Source organism: Nothobranchius furzeri, chromosome 14 (assembly GCF_043380555.1).
Source record: "Nothobranchius furzeri strain GRZ-AD chromosome 14, NfurGRZ-RIMD1, whole genome shotgun sequence".
Taxonomy (NCBI): Eukaryota; Metazoa; Chordata; class Actinopteri; order Cyprinodontiformes; family Nothobranchiidae; genus Nothobranchius; species Nothobranchius furzeri.
The window spans coordinates 49,282,149-49,303,037 of NC_091754.1; the positions used below are offsets into that span (position 1 = coordinate 49,282,149).

General features: G+C 40.5%; 2 protein-coding genes across 7 annotated transcripts in view; one reads left to right on the forward strand and one right to left on the reverse strand.

Annotated features, from left to right (window-relative positions):
* raph1b (Ras association (RalGDS/AF-6) and pleckstrin homology domains 1b) overlaps window positions 1-13,793 on the reverse strand; it is a 68,126-nt gene extending 54,333 nt beyond the window's left edge. For 5 of the 6 annotated variants that reach the window (XM_015952639.3, XM_015952638.3, XM_054743127.2 and 2 more), the window contains exon 1: window positions 13,590-13,793. The gene's annotated coding sequence lies outside the window, so the exon portion shown is untranslated. Of the gene's footprint in view, window positions 1-13,028; window positions 13,116-13,589 lie in introns of those variants that run through there. The other variant, XM_015952635.3, reaches the window with a different exon arrangement.
* Window positions 13,794-17,472: 3,679 nt separating this feature from the next.
* Window positions 17,473-20,660, forward strand: si:dkey-1h24.6 (T-cell-specific surface glycoprotein CD28). Its single transcript, XM_015952632.3, has 4 exons — window positions 17,473-17,710; window positions 18,308-18,661; window positions 18,745-18,872; window positions 20,334-20,660. Exons 1-4 carry the CDS (start codon window positions 17,620-17,622, stop codon window positions 20,439-20,441), a joined length of 681 nt encoding a protein of 226 aa, XP_015808118.1. The 5' UTR covers window positions 17,473-17,619; the 3' UTR covers window positions 20,442-20,660.
* Window positions 20,661-20,889: the final 229 nt, after the last annotated feature.

Here is a 20,889-nt window from a genome sequence, read left to right on the forward strand (position 1 = left end):
TCTTTCTATAAAGCAGCTGTTGCTGCCAGACATCACATGGATGTTTCCTCTGACTTAGCACTTTGTGTGCTCTTAATGCTGCTTTCTGAAGCACCCCAGCTTGCCTTAAGCATTCGGTGTCATCTGTGAGTCAAAGAGCCATTATTCTGACTCTAAAGCTGGTATCTCACTGGGCTGTGACAAGTTTTTTCCACCCCTTCTAAAGTTGTGTTGAACTTCTCACACTTTATCATATATCTCACAGAGTTGTGACCGCAATAACATTTCTAAAATGTCTTAAAATGTCAGCAAAGAGTTCTTTGTTTCCTAGATACAGCTCACAAGGCCCCACACTTGTGTTGCTTGTTGTTAACATCTACTCATTTGTTTTCTTGACCTGTTTTTCTTGTGCAGGATTGTGGGAAGTTGGTCCCTTACTCTAGAGATCAGTGGACAGAGTACACTCAACACAGCCTGATGATCAATCTTCAATCCTATAAATCTGAGCCAATAGTGCCAACAAACAGCATCAAGTTCAAAATGTTGTCAAAACAAATTGCCTCTGAAAATAGTTGCAGAGTGTGCATTATCAACCTGTTCCGATTTATTCTTAATTTAATTTCCACGAGTCAGAGGAACAAGAAATGTAAAATCTTAAGAAGTTTGAAATCAAATAGAGAATAAAGTAAGTGTACACTGTAGAGATCAGTGATGGTATATATATATATATATATATATATATATATATATATATATACTGTATATATATATAACACACACACACACACACACACACACACACATTCATATATAGTTCCCTTGATAGACATATGAGAATGGCTGTAGGCTCCTGCTTAAAGAGCAAGTCACCCCCAAATCAACTTTTTTTTAACTGATAAACTGTATAAATGAGTGTCTAATCGTGTTGTAGACACGTGTAGTCAATAATTTGGCACTTTAGTGCATCTTAGTAGAAATTTAAATATTCTGCTTAAAACTGTCAGTGTTACCCTCTCTTCAATTAAAAACTGCACTGCATTTGAGTTTAAATCTGCCATCACTATCGGCTAAGAGGTACCCTATGATGTTAGCTGGTACATTATGATGTCACAATGCTGCCGTGAGCCTGTGTGTATTTGTTAGCGGCTCCGCCCTCTCAGTCTGCCAGGCAACACCTCCTCGTGGCGCATTTTTCAAACAGGAAACTGGAATGGAGTTAGACTTTGGTAGGGGGTGACTTGCTCTTTAAGGTAACAGGTAGGACGAGACTAAACAAAGAGGAAAAAATGTATTTCCCCACATGAAGAAAGCTGGAGGACACAGCTAAATGAGACCGTTGTCATAAAGGCTAGGATCATTTAGTTCTGTGTACGTATTCTCACTATTTAAAGTTGGGCAAATAAAAGTAGCCTTCACTGCAAATTAAAATGAGCATTTGCCCTGACAAAAATTTAACTAAGTGTTAAATCTTAACTTTGCTCTGCTCAGTATTAAAGTCAGACATCTAAATACAGTTTGAGTAGGGCTGGCCGATACGGCCTATAATCAATATCACGATATATTGAGGATTTCACCTTGATGACGATAAATGGACGATAATTACAGGTATGCGCAGAAACAAAAGTTGTCCACTAGATGGGGCTGTCACGTGTATAATGTTGAGTCATTTTTATGTGACTCAAGGTGGCGCAGCTTCTTAAAGAGACATGAATGTTGCCAACCTACACGCATCTTTTCATTTTTTTTATTATCAAATTTATTGACATGGGAATTTTTTTCTCGATAAGAGTCACAAATTTCGATAACGATACATTTCTGATTTATCGCCCAGAGCCCTGAGTGAGTATTTTTCATGCTGATGTTATTTATTGCCATTGCAGCTTTATTTATAAGCATTTTGGAAATTCCCTCCCCAATGTTCATGATTTTGTGGTGCTAGCTTAAAGGCTACTTCTACAAACAGTCAAACTATGTCATACATCCACCCACCTCTTCACCACTGGACTGGTAGAGCTTAAACTAGACTGGTAACAAGAGAAACCAACATCCATAAATCCTCTTCACCTTCTATGTTCTGCCCATTGAAATTTGACACAGCCACTGAAATTCCAGCTAAGTATTTAGAATGAGTCAAAAGAAGATTTATTAATCTGGCATACTGAGATCAGATTTAGGGAAACTACTCAACTTTGTGAAGTTTGTGTGCACAAAGGCTAGCCCCAAGGCTTTAACTGGCTCAGGTGTTGATCAGGCTGGCTGAATTTGCAAAAGATGGCAACAATCAACAAGGTAAGAGCCCTCAGGTTTTATGCCGTGGACTTGCCCAACAATGAGACTTGAACTGCAAATTAAAGAGGTCAGGAGATACAGAAGAGGAAGAAAGGGTAATGGTGGCTCTTCATCGCTGCCACAAAGGAGACAAAATTAGCCACAGGACTCTGTCAAAGTCAAACCATTTAATAACTGCTTAAACTATTGAATTAGGTAGGTCAAATTTAACAGGAAATGGCATAAAATAATAAAAAGACATATCATCTTTAGGATTATCTGTGTGCTTTAGTTCATATGAACTGGCTGAGAAGAGAACAGGCGGATGGCCTCCTTCTGCCGACTCCAATCTGTGGTGCCGCAAAGACGTAGCTGGCTGCAGCGTTCATCTATTTATTGCTTCAGAGTGTTTTACACACCCTCTTCTTTTGTGGTGGTGCATTCAAACCAAACTCTTAAAGCGCAGGTTTTTTAAAGAATGAAAAGCCTTATTGTAATAAATGTCCTCATTAAAGGACAGAAAACAATCAATACAAAAAGAAAAGGGTGTATCTGGATCTCAAACAGCTGAATCCCAGCCAAAAAAAGGGCTCTGACCTAAGTCTTTAAGTACATTTGGACATTTATGAAAAGGCAAACAGGAAGAGCAGCTCGCTATCTGGAACAGCAGAGACTCTGCAGGCAGGCCAGTTAGCCATTTGTCTTTGTTTGCAAATGGCTGGGGCAGCTGCCACCAAAGGTCAGCAAAATGTTGGCAGGACAGGGTCCTACAGAGGCTGGGGCCACGTGCCTGAGACGAGCTGCCGACACTCCCACATGGAATTCCACACACCTTTTCTGGCATTGTCATGCACACAAAGCTAAAATATTTCTGGTATGGGGGATTACAATGAGTCCAAGATATTTTCCAGCTTTTTCCACCTTAAAACTCATTTGTAGAAGTATCAGCTTCCACTTTTCCCCTACCCTCTTTATCAGGGTGTGCTGCGTTTGAAGTGCCATCCTCCACCTGTCCTCCTCTACTTACCTACACCCTCCCCCTGGCTGTAACACAACCTTGGTAAACCTACACCAACCACCATCAGCACCCCAGCCTTGATTTTTGAACTTTTGTGAGGGGGAAGTCTAATGCCCAGGGACATGAGTGGATGGATCCAGCTGCAGACCAAACCAAGTAATCTTCCATGATCCATTTTGTCTCTCAGGATCATTCCTCAACGTCAAATCTCCTTGACGACCGTGAACAAAGTGTTCCAGGAGGATTTTGAGTTGCCTTCTCTTAGCCAAACAGAACACCACCGCTAAATGAGAAAAACATGCTTCAGGTTGTGACCCTTTAATAAAATGTATTTACAAACATCCCATAGAAATTTACCTGAGTATGTTGAGTTAAGGAAATTCTAAGAGAACGTGAGGATCGATCCTGAGGATTGAAGCCGAGCAAACTGTCGGGTTGACTGAGGTGCCAGTGTGGAGCGCGGAGGCCACAGCAGAGTCACCTGCCCGGTAAAGCCAGAGAGGGGGACGGATCGCGCTGGAGAGCCGTGACGACAGGGCTCCTTCACTTGTCGTCTAGCTCACCTCCAGGACCTGGAAAGCTGCTGGACCCGACTCGGAGAGAGAAGCAGCTGAGAGCGAGATAGCAACAAAGCTCCCATCCCGCTGCTGCGGCCCCAAGTGGAGCCGGTGAGATCTGCCTGTTTTGAGGGGGGTATTTATTACTGGGATACCACCCTTTTTTTTTTCCTTATTAGCAACGATCGCCTTTTTGTATATTTTTTGTGCAAGATAATTTGGGGGATTAAGGACAAATAATACTAGACTTCTGCTCCTATTGACTTCAATTTTCTTAGACGGACATTTAGGGCTCATTTTGTTTGCGGTATTGACTTGATTATGTGACTGGAAAAAAACTGAATATATATATGGCCAAGTGGCACAACTGAACGATTGTGTGGAGTGTCTTTGTTCTTGAAGCACAGGGTCTTACTGACTCAAGTAGCGTTGTGTTTGTGGGTTTTGAAACTTTTTATATGTTCATCAGTGACACAGCCTTTTCACCAGACGTTTGGGAGGTTGACTGTTACGAGGTTATGTTGTTTCTGAAGGCGTGCGTGCGTCTCCTAGCATACATAAACTCTCTCCCACAGATTCCTTCTTTAATACCCTCAAGAAACAAATCCAAACGTGAAAGAAAAAAAATACAAATGCTGTTAAACAAGTGAAGTGACCTGATGTGTTTCATCTCTGTGGCTGGAAATTCAATCCATGACCGGTGTTTTTATGACTCGGACTACAAAGTAAGAGGCTCTCAACTGCAATAATCTAGTCAGGTTACAAAGATAAACTAAACTTGAAATGTTGGCAACAACAAGAACGAAGCAAATATCTTTGGACCTTCAATTTTATATAACCAGCTATAATTAAAGTCTTCAGAAACACTTTTTTGGAATGGGACAGAGCACAGGAAACAGATCCACCACTAACAGCACCCAAAGGAATACAACTCGAGTTTTCCAGATGTGATTTGGGCATTTTTAACGCCAGTCCTCTACCTTGTTTCTGACAAGACAAAGAGTGAAATTCGACTCTCAAGGTCTGCTGTTTTCCTCTTGTGAAGAAAGACAAGCTTAAAGACATCTGCCTGAGGGGCGAGCAAAAAGGCCAGTGGTTATTTTCAACCCATTAACTGCACTGTAAACGAATGAGTTATATTGTTGCTGTACTGTCTCCATGCCCAGAATAATGTGCTTCTAGTCTTGGGTCTTTGTGGATGCAAATCAAGCATGCCTTAAGGACACAGACGGTCTATTATAATGCCACTGTGGGGCATAAAGGCTTAGCCAAGTGGCCCTTTTCTGGAGGAGAACGTTATTTGTTTCATTGACCTATAAATTAAAAACACATAGATTATTGAAACGGTCTACCAGGCACAGATCCAAAGAACCCCATAGCAGTAAAGGGGCCCCTAACTCTTGTGCCAGACACGCATATTTAACAAACTAAATGAGATACAAAAAAAGATAGAAATGAAGAGACTAAATCCCAACAAAAGAAGCAGAAATTAAAGTGGTTAATAATGACAAAATGTCTCAGAACAAAGAACTATTCTAAAGAGACAGAGGGACCAAACCAAGACCAAAAATACATGCAGATAATGAGAAAAGGATAAACCAAAAAGACAGCAGAAAATAAGACAATAAAATAAGAGACACAAGACATCACAATGCAGTAGGGAGGGATGAAAGAAAACATCGATTTGGCAATATATGGAGATATTTTTCCTGCATTATTATCTGAATAATAAAAAGCAGCATATTGAATTTTTTTTTGAATAATTTGCATGCAAATATTTGTGTATTTCATTTTATTTTGGTGCATTTCAAACATCTACCACTAGTTGGCAGCAGCGTGCAATTGGTTTTGTTTCCACCATTGAAATGTAAATCCCTCTATTATGGTTCAGATACCTCATGTTAAACATGTTACATTTCAGTTTGGACTGTTAATTGAATTTTCCTACAATATATCCAGTATAAAAAAACTGCTAATATCATCCTATATATTGCAATATATCGTGAGTACAGTGATCCCTCGTTTATCGCGGTAGATACATTCCAGACCTGGCCACGATAGGTGAAAATCCGCGAAGTAGGGACACCATATTTACAGTACAGTGTCAGAACCCAAGTTCCCAGGCCAGCCTCTTCCAGCTAGCCGGCCTCCACTATGGACCAAAACTCCCAGCATGCCCCTCGCGGGGATTCTCTCCACGTCGCATCTACGTCACAAACCGCGGCTATAAACGGAAGTCGCCTTTCCAGCTCACCACTCAGTCATCGTTTCTTCAGATTCATAATCAGAGTTTCCAACCTACCGATCCATCCCACGAACTATCAGCTCATAGTAAGTTATCTTACTTACTTCTGGAAAGCCCGGCATTTCCGTGTCACTTCATTGACGCTCGAACGCTCGGGGGTTTCCTAGATTAAATCGTGAGCCGGCGTTTCACCGACGCTCTCACTTCCGTGTCTGTGAAACCACGCGCTCCCTACAAGCTCAACTCCCGAATCCAGCCGACCAGTCTGACATACAGTACTATATTGAATTATCGTATGATCACATTCTCTTTTTGTGGGTAAAACTCAAGAAAAAAAAATGTTTTTACTTGGGTTTTTTATAGTTTTATTACAAAAGTGCATTTTATGATGAAATTGATGAAAAAAAAACAGGAATTTCTTGATATTTCGCGTAGAAAAATACCGCGAATCAGCGAATTTCCCTTGAATAAGGCTCCAAAGAAAAAATCCGCGAAGTCGTGAATCCGAGATAAACGAACCGCGAAGTAGCGAGGGATCACTGTATACCATATCGTCTCCCCTGTATCATAATACGTATTGCATCACCAGAATTTCACCAAAACACATCCCTACATAGTAGGGTTGAATGTTGGGAGAATTTTTCTACCAACTACTTTAAAATGACCCCAAATTATTTGTAAAACCACAAAAAACCAAATGACCTAGCAGTGACAAGAAATTCATGACCCAGGCATGATTTGTGGTAGTACTGCCATGGGGACTTTTGGTTTATAATATGTCTGTATAGATGAACACCTAGCCTTCATTGTGCACTTAACCTCCATCGTTGTACATGTTTTTACGGGATATAAACATGTACAAAGGTTACCCAGAAAACCACTAAATAAGAAACTTACTTATAAACTATCTTTGTTGAAACATTTTCACATAGGTGGCTCATTAATTCCCAGTGTTAAAGGCCTGATGAACAGCAAGCTAAGAGACTAAAAGGGAAATTTCTGGCATTTTAAGGTGTTTCTGTATTAAAGCCGTGATCTTAAAACAGCTCCAATCTTCACACAGCTCTGATTTTCCCATTTCGTGATTACGTACATGCGGATATGTGGATGTTTCTAAGAGTAAATATGGAGGAGACCTGGTGCAATCAGGACAACAGGGGGCATAGTGCATTTTTGAAGGGTCTCATCACTATTGCAGACAACAACAGCTTATTTATTGTTGTGTATTTGTATTTATACTATGTATATATATTTCAGAGACTTTTTAACATCAACAAATTTGTCCCTCATTCTTCTCCACCTTTTTGTGCAGTTGGCCACCTTCAAACCCACGTTTCCCTACAAATTCTTGACATTAATTAAAAGTCTGCAGCTCATCTTTGTATTCCTATTCATTGTCTGACATCCGCTAAACATTCTTCAAACTGCTCCGTACCTGCTGCAAGGTATCGTCAACAACCTTTCATTTTAGGGCTGCACGATACTAGGAAAACTTGCGATATACGATAACTGTGATTAGTAATGCGATGAAGATATTACTTGTGCTAAATAACTTAACTCAGGAACAAAAATAATCAAAAACAAAGAAATAAAAAAATTGACAAAAAAATGATAAAAATGAGAAAAGCTAAAGTTGCGAGGAAAGTGAAAAAGAAAATGAACAAGAAAAGGCAATCAGTGGATCCCGGGAAAAGCAGAATCAGCAGAAAAAGCAGAACAAAGCTAACTCCGGTGTTTGCTAAATTAAGTGCCATCCGCCTCGGGGGCGGGCATCTAACCTATGAGAACCCACCCAATTGGCTAAATGGGTGAAGAGTTCTATTTTATCTGTTAAAAAAACATCATGCTTCAATTTGATTGACAGAATGCATTATGCGTGGCAAACATTTGAGCTGACAGTTCATTGCGATATTTATCTGTTCTTTGCGATATGCATATTGCGCATGTGGCTATTGTGATAACGATCCATTTGCGATATATTGTGCAGCCCTGTTTCATGTATTAACTTACATTTTAGGAGGATAATCCACTTGAGGTGGAACACCTCATTTTTATGTATTTTTTATTTTTGAATGACAGTGCTGTGGAACAAATTTAAAGGGAATGGCATGCTGACCAATCACTGGCTTGCGTTCTCCAAAGTTCAATGGCCAGTTAAAAAATTGGGCATGTCTCTGTCACTTTCTATGAGCTTGCCGCAGAGTGTTTGCGTTGAATAATGGCGTTGCGTGTCTCCACACCCCCAGACGAAGAAGTATAAACAGGGCTTTAATGCCAAACCACTTCATTTTAAGTGTAAGCTGGTGTGAAATGTAGTGTATTTTTGTCATTGTATTGTTAGATTATCTGCGTGTTGACTGGCCTGGGTCGCTAAGGTTGGGCTGCAACCGTACTTAAACACAGATCTGTGTGTATTTTGTGCCTCAGAATGATTTTAAGCATTGTGTGATATTTACCATTTTGTGCTTGTGTGTGATAATGTTCTTAGGTAAGAACAGCTCTGACCATGCGTACAAACAGCATCTAGCGGTAGAACGGGGGAATTGCAATACTTAAAGTCTCAGTCATCCACTCGTGTTCCTCATCCAGAAAATATTTTTACCTATTAAGTAATTATTTCTGTGGAGAAACGGCTTCATCCCATAACAGGTGTTAGAACCGATAAAAGACACCTGTTACCGACAGGAACCTGACATTGTGGCACGGCTGATCTTGCTTCAGTGGAGGATTTGGCAGAGCGTGCCATCTGATGGGAATGTGTCCTCCGTGAATGTACTGATCCTGAAGGGAGATCCTTCTGGAGCTAATCCGTGATTTGGGACCCATATTGGAACAACAAATAAGATGCCATTTCCAGTCCATATTCTTTTTTTGACAAGAAGTCCACAGAACCTCTTCTACTCTGCTTCCTGAACATGCACGCGTTGCCAAGATAACCAAACTGAATGACTGCAACTTTTCCAAAAAACAAAATTAACTCCAAACAGAACATTCATAGAACTCCGTAAATGTAAAACTGTAAATGACAACCCGTTACGCTACGATTTATCTGATTCAATTTTATGTCAAACCATTTTTTTTTTATTTCTGACAGGAACATCTCTGTCCTGTCCAAGTTTACAACCTCTGCAACTTGTTTGGTTCTCTTCCACTTTGGCAGCCAGTGCCTCCATCTCACTGTCAGTATTTTTATTTTTTATTTTTCGGGAAGAACCCAAAGAGTCCCCTCATGAGCTGAGGACGTAGCGTGACCAAATATGAGTAATTGGGGCGTTTCTGTATGTAAATGACTCTGAACAGACACGAGCATCTAAGTACGCACAGGTGGGATTTATCATCCGTCGATTTCTGAGGAACAAGCATACATTTCGTTTCAGAATTTAGAATTTTGCCAATTCGTACGAACATTTTAAAGTTCATTTGTAGGAAAGAATATTGAATATATATAATGTTTGATAAATGAGGGACCGCGCTTCTATCTGACCCTAGCAAGACAATCTGTCCAATCGAGCTACGTTCACACTGCAGGCCTTGTTGCTCAATTCCGATTTTTTGAGTAAATCTGATTTTTTTTTGTGTGGCTGTTAACACTATGACTGAAATGCGACATCAAACTCTCGCCAGTGTGAACGCTTCACGGCCCCAATGCGTTCCGCATGCGCAGAAGAAGTGACTCATAGCAGGCGAAACCAGGAGCAGCGGAGTTGTGACGTAATCCCGATCCTGTGGATAAACTATCAGTGAAAACTTTCACACTTGTTAATTCTTCTATTTTGAGCTGGAAACTGTTTTAAAAACTGTAAACTATTTTACACCTTGTTCCCTCCGTCTCCCTGAATCATTACTCACTGAAAATGTTCCGGTCTTAATTCATTCACGGAGACCCCCTCCCTTCACGGAGACGGAGACCGGTGAAACGCTTCACTACAGCAGCACCTCCAGCTCCCGTTCACATTTTCTCTTGTATTTTTTATTCCAAAACTTAAAACAGGATGTCCAGACAGACTCCTGACTAGGGATCGGTATCTTTGACATTTGAATCGATTCGGTACTAATTCCCGGTACCTAGGAATCGATACCGGTACTTAACGGTACCAATTTTCGATACTTTTGAGTGTTTATTATTTTAATTCTCTTTTATAATTAAATGTATATTTTTCTCAATATATAACAATATTTGATAAATATCACGATTAATAAAATTCAACTGTTTGTATTTTAACATCGTCCTTGTAGTTTTATAAGCTGATAATTAAACTGAAGCAAACATCTTTACTGTGAACTAAATTTACTGTGTATCTTCATTCCTTTTGCCGTCCTTCTTCATTTGATTTTTCCTACTGGGAAGTTAGAATTTCCGAGGAGAAAGCGAACGCACCATTAGCTGATAACAACGGTGGGAATGGAAGCTAACACATCAAGCTAACGTTATCTTAAACAGTTTATTTAGCTGCTGGAGCAGATTAAAACAATGATGCCTCACACTTAGATCGTTGTCATTGGTTCCATCTTCATCCAATCACCCGTCGCATTTAGTAAAGTGAAGCAACACTTTAGAGCGTGTTCATGTTCTAGTCGGAAAATCTGAGTTCCGAGGAGAAAGCGAACGCACCATTAGCGAAACGGAAGCTAACATATCAAGGTAACGTTACCTTAATTTTATTAACCTACCGGAGCAGATTAAGATGAGGATGTCTCACTTAGATCGTTGTCTGTCACTGGTTTCATCATCACCCAGTTACCCATCACATTTAGTGAAGTGGACCCAAGCTTTAGCCTGCGTTCTTTCTGCCCATGCTGCTCTGTTTACAACTCGCTCGCAGGGACCGACGACATAACGCTCTTGCGCATGCGCAGCTGTCTTAGCAAGTTCTTGTTATGAAGGACGGGTACCGAAACGAGGCACCGTTTGAAACGACGTGAATCGGTGCTCGGTCGGTACTATGGAATTTGGTCGGTACCTTAAAAAGTACCGAATTCGGTACCCATCCCTACTCCTGACTAGCCTCAAAGCTTCTTTCCAAAGTATTTCTCTTATCCGATGGCACCACCTAGTGGCTGACAAGCATATCACACTCCTTCTGTTTTTTAAAAGATGGCGACTTGACGCTTCTGTTTATAAATGTGCTTCTGTAGCCGACAAACAGAGCTAAAACCCGTTGTTTAACGAGTATTATTCTCATGTCATGTTGTGTTCTCATATATACAATAATAATAATGCATTGGACTTATATAGCGCTTTTCTAGACACCCAAAGACGCTTTCCACACACTCTCACATTCACACACTGCTACTGATGGTAAGCTACTTGTAGCCACAGCCGCCCTGGGGAGGTCTGACAGAGGCGAGACTGCCATTTGGCGCCGTCGGCCCCTTTGACCACCACTAACACAGGCAAGTTGGGTGAAGTGTCTTGCCCAAGGACACAACAGCAGGATACCCCTGGCGGGAGCTGGAATCGAACCCATGACCCTCCGATCATGAGGCAACCCGCTCTACCACCTGAGCTACTGCTGCCCCTTATATATATATATATATATATATATATATATATACATTACCATACCAACTTTATCTCTATAGCACAACTTAAGACACAGTGTGAGAGCTGACCAAAGTGCTGAACAGGCAGGATCAATTAAAACAAAAGTAAAAACAATAAGACGATAAAACAAAACAATAAAACTATAAAATCGTAATATGATAACATGAATCACTGTCTAAAAGCCAAGTAATAAAAGAAGGTTTTTAAACAAGATTTAAAAACAGACAGAGAGGATGCCAGCCTAACTGTAATGGGCAATGAGTTCCAGAGCATGGGGGCAGCATGGACAAATGCACGTTCACCTCGTGATTTGTAGGCCATCCGGGGAATGCAAAGCAGTAGACGGTCAGCTGACCTCAACATACGAGTAGGTACATAGGGAGTCAGCGGGTCAGACAGATAAGGAGGAGCTAGGTCATGCAGGGCTTTAAAAGCAAACATCAATATCTTAAAACGCACACGAAATGTGACGGGGAGCCAGTGAAGATGTTTCAGGACTGGTGTAATATGGCTATGTCGGCTTGTGTTTGTTAAAAACCAAGCAGCGGCATTTTGGACAACCTGCAACCGGTTCAGAGCAGAGACAGGAGCTTCAACTAATAATGCATTAGCGTAGTCTAAGCGAGAGGTGACGAAAGCGTGGATGACTGATTCCAAGTGCTTCCTCTTTACTATCGGTCTTAAACAAGATAGGTGGCGTAACTGATAAAAACAAGACCTCACCACTGAGTTGATCTGAGGAGTCATTCAGAGGTTGGCATCCATTTTTACCCCGAGGCTTATTACACACTGCTTAGGGTTTAAACCATCAAAAGTGGAATGAGAGCCAGAAGGATTGCAGGTAAAAAAGACGTATTGCTTACATTATATCACAGTACATGATAAGATAATTACTTTTATGGATTTCTGACAAATCATACATAATTTCTGAAAGGGGAAAACTCTGGAAAGCTGCTTTAAGTAGGCTGGAACTGTTTTTAAAAAAGACAACTTTGGTCCTGGCAGTGTTCAGGCTAGCTGTTAGCTCATGGGCCCTGCAGGAAATTGCCATTTCTTTAAGCTGAGGCTGTTCCGTGGTTAAGATAAGAAGTCTGAACACACGTGTGTCTGACTTCCAACTTTCGCACCATGGCTGCGAAGCAACGAGACTTGTTTCGAGCATTAAAATGAACAAAACCACCGGCCAAACTGGCTGCATGTCATCCAACCTGCTGCCGCCGGCGTGACCCAACAAAGGGAGTGAAACGGTGCTCCTGAGCCGCAGAGGAGGGCTACCTCATCAGCAGCCGGACCCAAACAACGCCAACGCACGCGACCACCCATAATCACACGATGTTAGGAACACAATATGGTATATTTCAGAGGTCCAGCGGCTACAAATACAAACATTAGCTCGACCGTTGTTTCGGCCATTACCAGAAGCGCTTAGCCTCCTCCCGCTGACAGGGTGGAGACTCTTCAGTTGGATGGAGACGAGACAAAAATACCCCGAAAATACTCCCATACTACTTCGGGGGCTTCGGTCCTAACACATTTTCTCCAACAATAGGTTCATGCTGAGTGTGTCCATCCCAGGAGAGCTGCGGCTCTTTTCCCAGCCGAGCCCAAACGATGAAGCCCAGCGTTTCCCTAAGAAAGGGATCGTTCAATGGCTGCATAGGAGGCTCACAAGCAAACACCCATTCAAACAAGCTGCAGTCCAAAAAAACATAAACAATAAGGTGTTTGTGTTTATGTAGCCAGAGGCTTAGTATGAAAAAGTCTCAGAGCTACTTCTTTGGATCTAATCACCCGAGGTCAGTCTGGGATGGGCTGCTAGCAACATACATGGAAAAAGGACTGCGACTGTTATCTCATAAGCGGTGTTTCACCTCTACTTACTTAAGTCAAAACGAGAAGCCAATAAGTGGTAAAAAGTTTAAAGGTGTCATAACAAATAATAAAAAGAATACATATCTATTTTTAAAATCCACTTACAATGAAATGGGATTCACAATGAGGGTCCCTCTTCTCTGTGATTTCCAGCAGGAGTGATTCCTCCAGCCACCAGCAGCAGGGGAAAAGGGGAAAACTCCTGATTTTAAATAAGAATCTGGGTGAATGTAGCCGCGGTCCTCATGGTTTCAAACGCTGCCTCGCCCGCAATCCACAAATGTGTTCCCATTCCCATTCTTCTCCTCCCGCAGCTGCTTGCTGAGGAGACACGCTGCGCGTCTCCGTTGTTTCCTGTCCAGCCCAGGACGGTGCCTTCACGGGCGGTGGGAAAAAACACTCATTCAGCTAAAGACGAGTGACCAGGCGAAAACACGGGGAAATATCGTCCAAAACAATCCATTTAAACTAAAAAAGACGATTCGTTTAGATAATCTGATTCAGATTGTTTAAAACTAAACTGATTTGGTAAATTAGAAACCATTTAAAAGAAATGGTTAAGATTAAAACAAATACATTTATCTAATAAATATACAATTATTATATTCTTTCTCTTTTCCCTTCACGAGTCGCTACAGCAAATCACCTGTCTTCCTTTAGTCCTCTAACTTCACTACCTTCCTGTCCTCGTCATGGACAGTCTCTAAACCAGACATGGCTGGTCTCTTTTCTTACTGTACCCCTTTTTTGCACACCTACACCTGAAGCATTTCTCCACCCAGTCCAACCTGCTTCACACACTTCTTCACCTCTTTTCTTCCCCCTTTCTCGCTTTGGACCATAGACCCTAAGTACTTAATGTCCTCTACTTGATTTACCCTTTTAACATCCCTGTTACACTTGCCCCTCTCATTTACACACATGGATTATGTATTGCTAAAACTAATCGTAATTGCTCTCTTTTCTTGTACCTCCACCTCTCTAGCTTCTCCTCTACATGCACCATGCTCTCACTGCAGATGTCATCTGGACAGCCAAGGAGGCTCCTTCCTAACATCCTCTGTCAGCCTGTACATCACCAAAGCAAACAAGTAAGGCCCTAGAGCTGATCCTTGATGTCCTCCCACCTCCACGTTGAACTCCTGTCACTTCTGCAGCACACCTCACTGCTGTCTCATGGCTCTCATACATGTTCTGCACCTCTCTAACATACTTCTCTGCCACTCCAGAACTCCTCTCTTGGTATCCTGTGCTATCTCGAAATCAACAAAGATATGAGTTTTTAACTCGGCACCAGTATATCAGCCAACCGATATGTCGGGCCAGTATTTACCATTGGCCGATATGCCTCTGTAGTAGAGCTCATTTAGGCACATCCACAGACGGCGCATTACTGCTGGAGAATCTTATTTAAACATAGATTTGTCTCTGAAAAATATCTGCTTAATAAATGCTCATTGTTCTCAACAGACCTTTTCTTTAGCTACCTGTTTTGTATACTTAATACTTGGTCCATGTATTTATTTGTTTAAATAACTATTTAATTTTAATACTGTGGATTACACAAAATTAAGATTTAACAATTGGTTAAATTCAGTGCTCAAAAACAAATTTACTAGTATTTATTATTATTATTATTATCAGTAGTAGTAGTAGTACGGATGTTCAATATCTGAAATAATTACCTCCTAATTTCTGCATGCATGCAGGGTGTCTCCCTCATAAAAAAGAGAAAACTTAAAAAAATTGTGTACTAACATTACATATCTCTTATAATAATATAACTCAAACTTTAGGAATTATCTGTGTAAAATATGACAGTTAGCTCCATACAAGTTAGGCCAGCTGTGCTATGCAACCAAAAAATATCTAAAACTATACCTTGTATGTGTCATATTTTGATACTGTAAGTGAGAAGAAAAGTAGTTAAAGAGTTTTAAGTATAATGTGTACATAGCATGTAATACATTGTTATTAAAAGTGGTAATAACCAATACAATATTTTCTGATTTTACTTGTTAAAGCCAATATCTGCAAATAATATGGGACATTCCTAGTTTTGTGAACACATGACAACACTAACTCATATTTCCTGACCTTTGGCCTTCTAAAATGCTTTTACCTTTAAAATTTTCAATTTTAGCAAATACAATTATTTTCTTAATGCCTCTTAAATATGCTCAATGCTAATAACATAAACAAAATGAAATGTTTTAGGTGTGTTCTTGCTGTGTCTTTCTAAATCCATGCTTTCGTTCTTTTTTAAACACAGAAACAGTTTTGTTTACCTGTTTGTAGCTACAGTTTCGCCGACGGCTGCCGGCTTCTTCAACTGTAGCTACAAACAGGTAAACAAAACTGTTTCTGTGTTTAAAAAAGAACGAAAGCATGAAAATGAAATGTTGATCCAATTAGTGGACTTAATGGAAATAGTGTTTTGATGCCATCTAGTGGACACAGATGCACAAACAGAGATTAAACCACACTCGAGATTGAGTCATTTTACAGATGAGACGCACATCTGGATTGAAGCGTTCTGTTTGTTCTTGTGACTCATATTGCTTACTCTGCATTTTACTTGTTTCTTATAAATGTACCATTTTTTTCTTGCCTGTCAGCATTTCCTGCCATTGCCAGTCACACAAAGGTCTGTCAGTGACTTTCTGCCAAACTAGTGTGTTCAGTAAACACTCCACACAGTTCAAGGACGGTGTCGTTGCCCTTTAGCCATGTAAACTACACAAAGTCCTGCAAGCCACAAAACTTAGGTTAGAGGGGTTTGAGTCCAAACCGCAAACATCCTCAACACGCACATGAAGATCTGATGATTTGGGCTTGTTTTCCAGGCACAGAGCTGAAGTTCATGTTTGTTAACTCCTCTATTTACAAAATAATTCTAGAATCAAATATGAAGCTAAATCTGTGTTTACTGGTGGACAATCATCCCAACAAAGCTATATATAAAAGAATGACTGAAAACAAAAAGCAGCCGAGTCGAGATTAAAACTGGATTAAGATTATGCTGCAGTCTGAATGCTGAGCCATAACAAACTGACATCATTTTATGGATATGGACTTGAAGAAATAGAAAAATTAAGAGTAAATTTAACTTTCCACCAACTGCTTGATGAAGCTCACATCTTTTGATGTGGGTTTCGATTATGAATAATAATTCCTTTTCTGTTGTAGATGGCTCTTTGAACATCCTTTGTTTGGAGAAACCGAGATTAAATCTGGCTAGCTAAGAAGATAACCGCAAATAACAAGAGTTCTACGTCAATACCCACGTAATGCCAAAGCCAATCTTCACACAAACTGTTTTTTTAAAATCAGTACACAGCGGTCCTCCACTTATCCCTATTTCTCAAAATTGAGGTTGTTCGAAGAGCTAAACATCAATAATTCCCACTTAATATGGATTATTTCTTTAAGGAATTTGTCTTATTTTTTTATTAAATACAAAAAATGTAATTTATTACGCTAGTATTGACGTTCATCTGAGACTGCAGTCAAATACATTTCTAGACCTGATGATGAAAAAAAAGGAGTTTGATTAATCATGTTTTATTTGAAGGAGGGTCTACTGAAATAAACAAAAACTTTTGAGTATTTAAGTGTATTTTATCCACAAATATTTATTGAACTCATTAGCATTCCAAATTTAAAATAACAAATCGAACCTTAATCTTTGCATGTAATAAGTAGTTTACAGACGTTTTAAGATGTTATTTTCACTTCATCAGTGGAACGGCTGACACAATAAATCACAAAGCTGCAAAGCAAAGTGAGATGCGTTACCTTTCCACGCGAGAATTTTCTGCAGTGACTTTTCTTGCACATGTAAATACAAAAATAACAACTTGGGTCACAGCAGGTCGCAAGATCTGGTGGAGAGCGGAAACTTTAGAGGAAGGAGGAGTTCTCAGTCACAGGATGTTTTCTCCTCAAGAGAAATATCGTGGGTGAGCGCCAGTCAGAGCCAGAGCATGATGCATTAATGTGAGAACACGTGCGTAGAAGCAGATTGGTGAGATCCGATTCTTCTGCAGAGTGCAGCTTCGTGAGGCAGCGGGTTCGGGTGATCTGGAGAAGAATATCGTTGCTTAGGGAAAAGTGTCCGATCAAAAAAGACACGATGATGTTGGGAGTCTGCTGGAGGACCATTATCCTGCTGAGTTATGTGCCGTCCCAGGTTCTTCTGCAGCAGAGCACCAAAGGATGTGACGGTGAGTAAAATTACATCAGTGCATTTTATGGGAATGCTTATTTATTCATCTCAGATCACACCTATAAGGTTAACGTAACTGATCAGGAAAAAGCTACTTTTGTGTTAGACTGAGTCTCATTAGTTTAGTTTAATTTCCCAACAAGAGCAATAAAAAGTACTTTGTTAAAATACAGCAGCAGTTTCAGGATACATTTACAGTAACTAACTAGAAAGTTTGATTAACTTTCAATGCACGCATGCTGGTGCTGAGAACAAGTTTGATTTAAAAAATGTATAAAGTCACAAAAGATGGCAGCTTTAAAGAGCTAAACGTAAATTACCACAACTCAGTGGATGACTCAAGAGTGCCATTCGGATGGTAACGTCTATATTTTTCGCACTAATCTGAAAGGAAACATGCAGAGATAGGGCCAATATCAAGAAAATTCCACTGTGGGAGTAGAGCTACTCTGAAATGATAAGTTTCATTTCAGAATTTCAGATATAGAAATGTAATGTAGTGTAAAATATGAGCTGCACTTGTTTTGAGGTGTTTCCTTAGAAGAGCTGTTTGTTTCACCAAAATCTGAACCACACATTTAATTTCCCTTCAAAGAGCCACGGGTGGAAGTTCTCGTCCTGTCCGCACGAAGCCATCCCCCCGTGTTTGTGCCGTGCCCAGCCTTACCTGCGAACGCTCAGGAGGTGATCATGGAACTCTTCAAAGACCAAGAAAGTATTTGGAAGTGCAAAACGGACATCAGTTCCAAACAACAGTGCAACCAAACTCAGCTGAATATCCAGCCACACAAAAATGAGTTCAATCAAACTGACGGTCTTAAGATAATGGCATTGCCAAGAACCAGTCAGGCAATCTACAGATGTCAGGTTGGAATCGAATACCCTCCTCCTTATAAGTTAATGAACAGTGCTGAACGAGTCTTGGTCTTGGAAAAAGACAAAGTACAAGGTACAAGAAAAACAGGTGAATGTTTAAGACGTTTACACATGTATGCACAGCGTACAACTCCATCTTCGGCTTGTTTCTTTCAGAAGATCACTGCTCCTCAGCGAAACAATCAACAGAAGACGGCCATAGATTACCATGGGTCTGGATAACAGTGGTGTCACTTCTGTGCACTTACAGCATAGCAGTTACCATTTTTGCCTTGGTCATCTGGGTAAGATATTCATATGAAACAAAAAGTGTCCCTTCAAGTGTAAACTCCCCAACACAACTATGACTTGAAATCTTGCAGCTGCAAAATCAATTTCCAACCTCGCTAATTTTGTAAGGGTGTGTATTGGCAAGACGATACAATAAATAGCGCACGCAATACAGGCAGGGGAGTTGATACGATACATCGCAATACTAAACCGTCAGACAATACTTGCAAATTTTAAGACTAAATTTATTTAGAAAACTCAGGCCAGACGCATTTGGTTCCGTCAGAATGAAGGTAATAAAAGCTGCTGCCACCTAGCGGTCGGAGTTTGAATAGCACCACACAGAGGAAAAGTAAATGTAAGTTCTCAATAAAATATTGACGCATTGTTTTCAAATAACTAGGGATGACTCGTTCTAATATCGATATCGTAAGTAATCTGAAATCGGCCCAAAACCAGTGTATTGTATTATATCGGACGGCATCAAAAATCTCCGATATACGGTTCACATTTTTGCAACCAATGGTTAAGGAAAAAACATAGTAATTTTTTTTATACTTACTGTTATTGGCTCTTGTTCTCCGTTGAGTAAAATCACATGATCAAGCCTTTCATACATTCCACACTACAAAATAGGTTCAAGTATGTATGATTTGTGCTGACATCTTATCAGATTGACATTGGTATCGGTCAATACTGAAGGCTGCAATATCGGTATCGTATCGGAAGTGAAAAAGTTGTATCGGGACATCCCTGCAAATAACCATTCAGTATCATAACTCCAAATATTGTAATATTAATAATAATAATAATACATTTTATTTCAACAGCGCCTTTCTGAACACTCAAGGACACTTTACAGAGATAAAATACACAACAATAAAAGATAAAACAGCATAAAACAAACAGACAGATTGGAGCAACGAGAGTAATTATTGGAATGCTAGACGGAACAGGTGAGTTTTGAGTCTGGTTTTAAAGAGAGTGAGGGAATCAATGTTACGGAGGTCAGGAGGAAGTGAGTTCCAGAGCTGGGGAGCAGAGCGGCTGAAGGCCCTGCTCCCCATAGTGACCAGACAGAAAGGTGGGACTGAGAGGTGGATGGAGGAGGAGGACCTGAGGGAACGGGTGGAGGTTGAAGGATGAAGGAGGTCTGAGAGGTACGGTGGAGCTAGGTTATGGATGGCTTTGAATGTATATAGCAGAATTTTGAATTGGATTCTGGAAGTGACTGGGAGCCAGTGGAGCTGCTGAAGAACAGGGGTGATGTGGTGGAAGGATGGAGTTCTGGAAATGATGCGGGCTGCCGAGTTCTGGAGAAGTTGGAGTTTATGGAGGGATTTGTGAGGATATTCCAGAGTATCAATGTTTTCTTACATCCCTACTTTATCAAACGTCTTCATTATTGAATAAAACATTTAGTTTTGTAAACGGTAAGTTATTTTAACATCATTGCATTTTACATGTCTCTGCAGTTCAAGCTGAGCGGAGCAGAGTACCAGAATGACTACATGAACACCAGAGCAACCCGGAACATCAGGAAGAAAAAAGGGGTTCAGACTCCCATACCAAGATACGTCTGATCCCTCATGAGTCGTCATTTCTACATTGGGCATTCACAAAATGTTTGATTTCATTTGTTTCTGCAGAACCTTTTTTCCTCCACAGCAACTTCGCCACTTTCTTCGAGTGGATGTTTAGAACAATTACATAGAGAGTGGGGAGAAAAGGCTTTTTTCCCCCTCACTTCCTGTTTCACTCTCTTGTTGTGATCTCACAAACACGTTGTTGGGAACCCCTGTCTTTGTGGTCGAAACAGAAGGCGGTATCTTAACGAGGGGACTCAACCACATTTAAAGGTGCTTTCAGGTTGTAAATCAGTGCAGCACCTTTGTGGATCATTAGTGCCCACGGCTTCAAGCCAGTCGACGAAACATGAAGATAAACACTTCTTGTCGCACATTTGTCGCTCTTAATTCTGAGAAATTGAAGGCTGAGCACAAGAAGCTGCAAATGCTGAAAAATACCAAG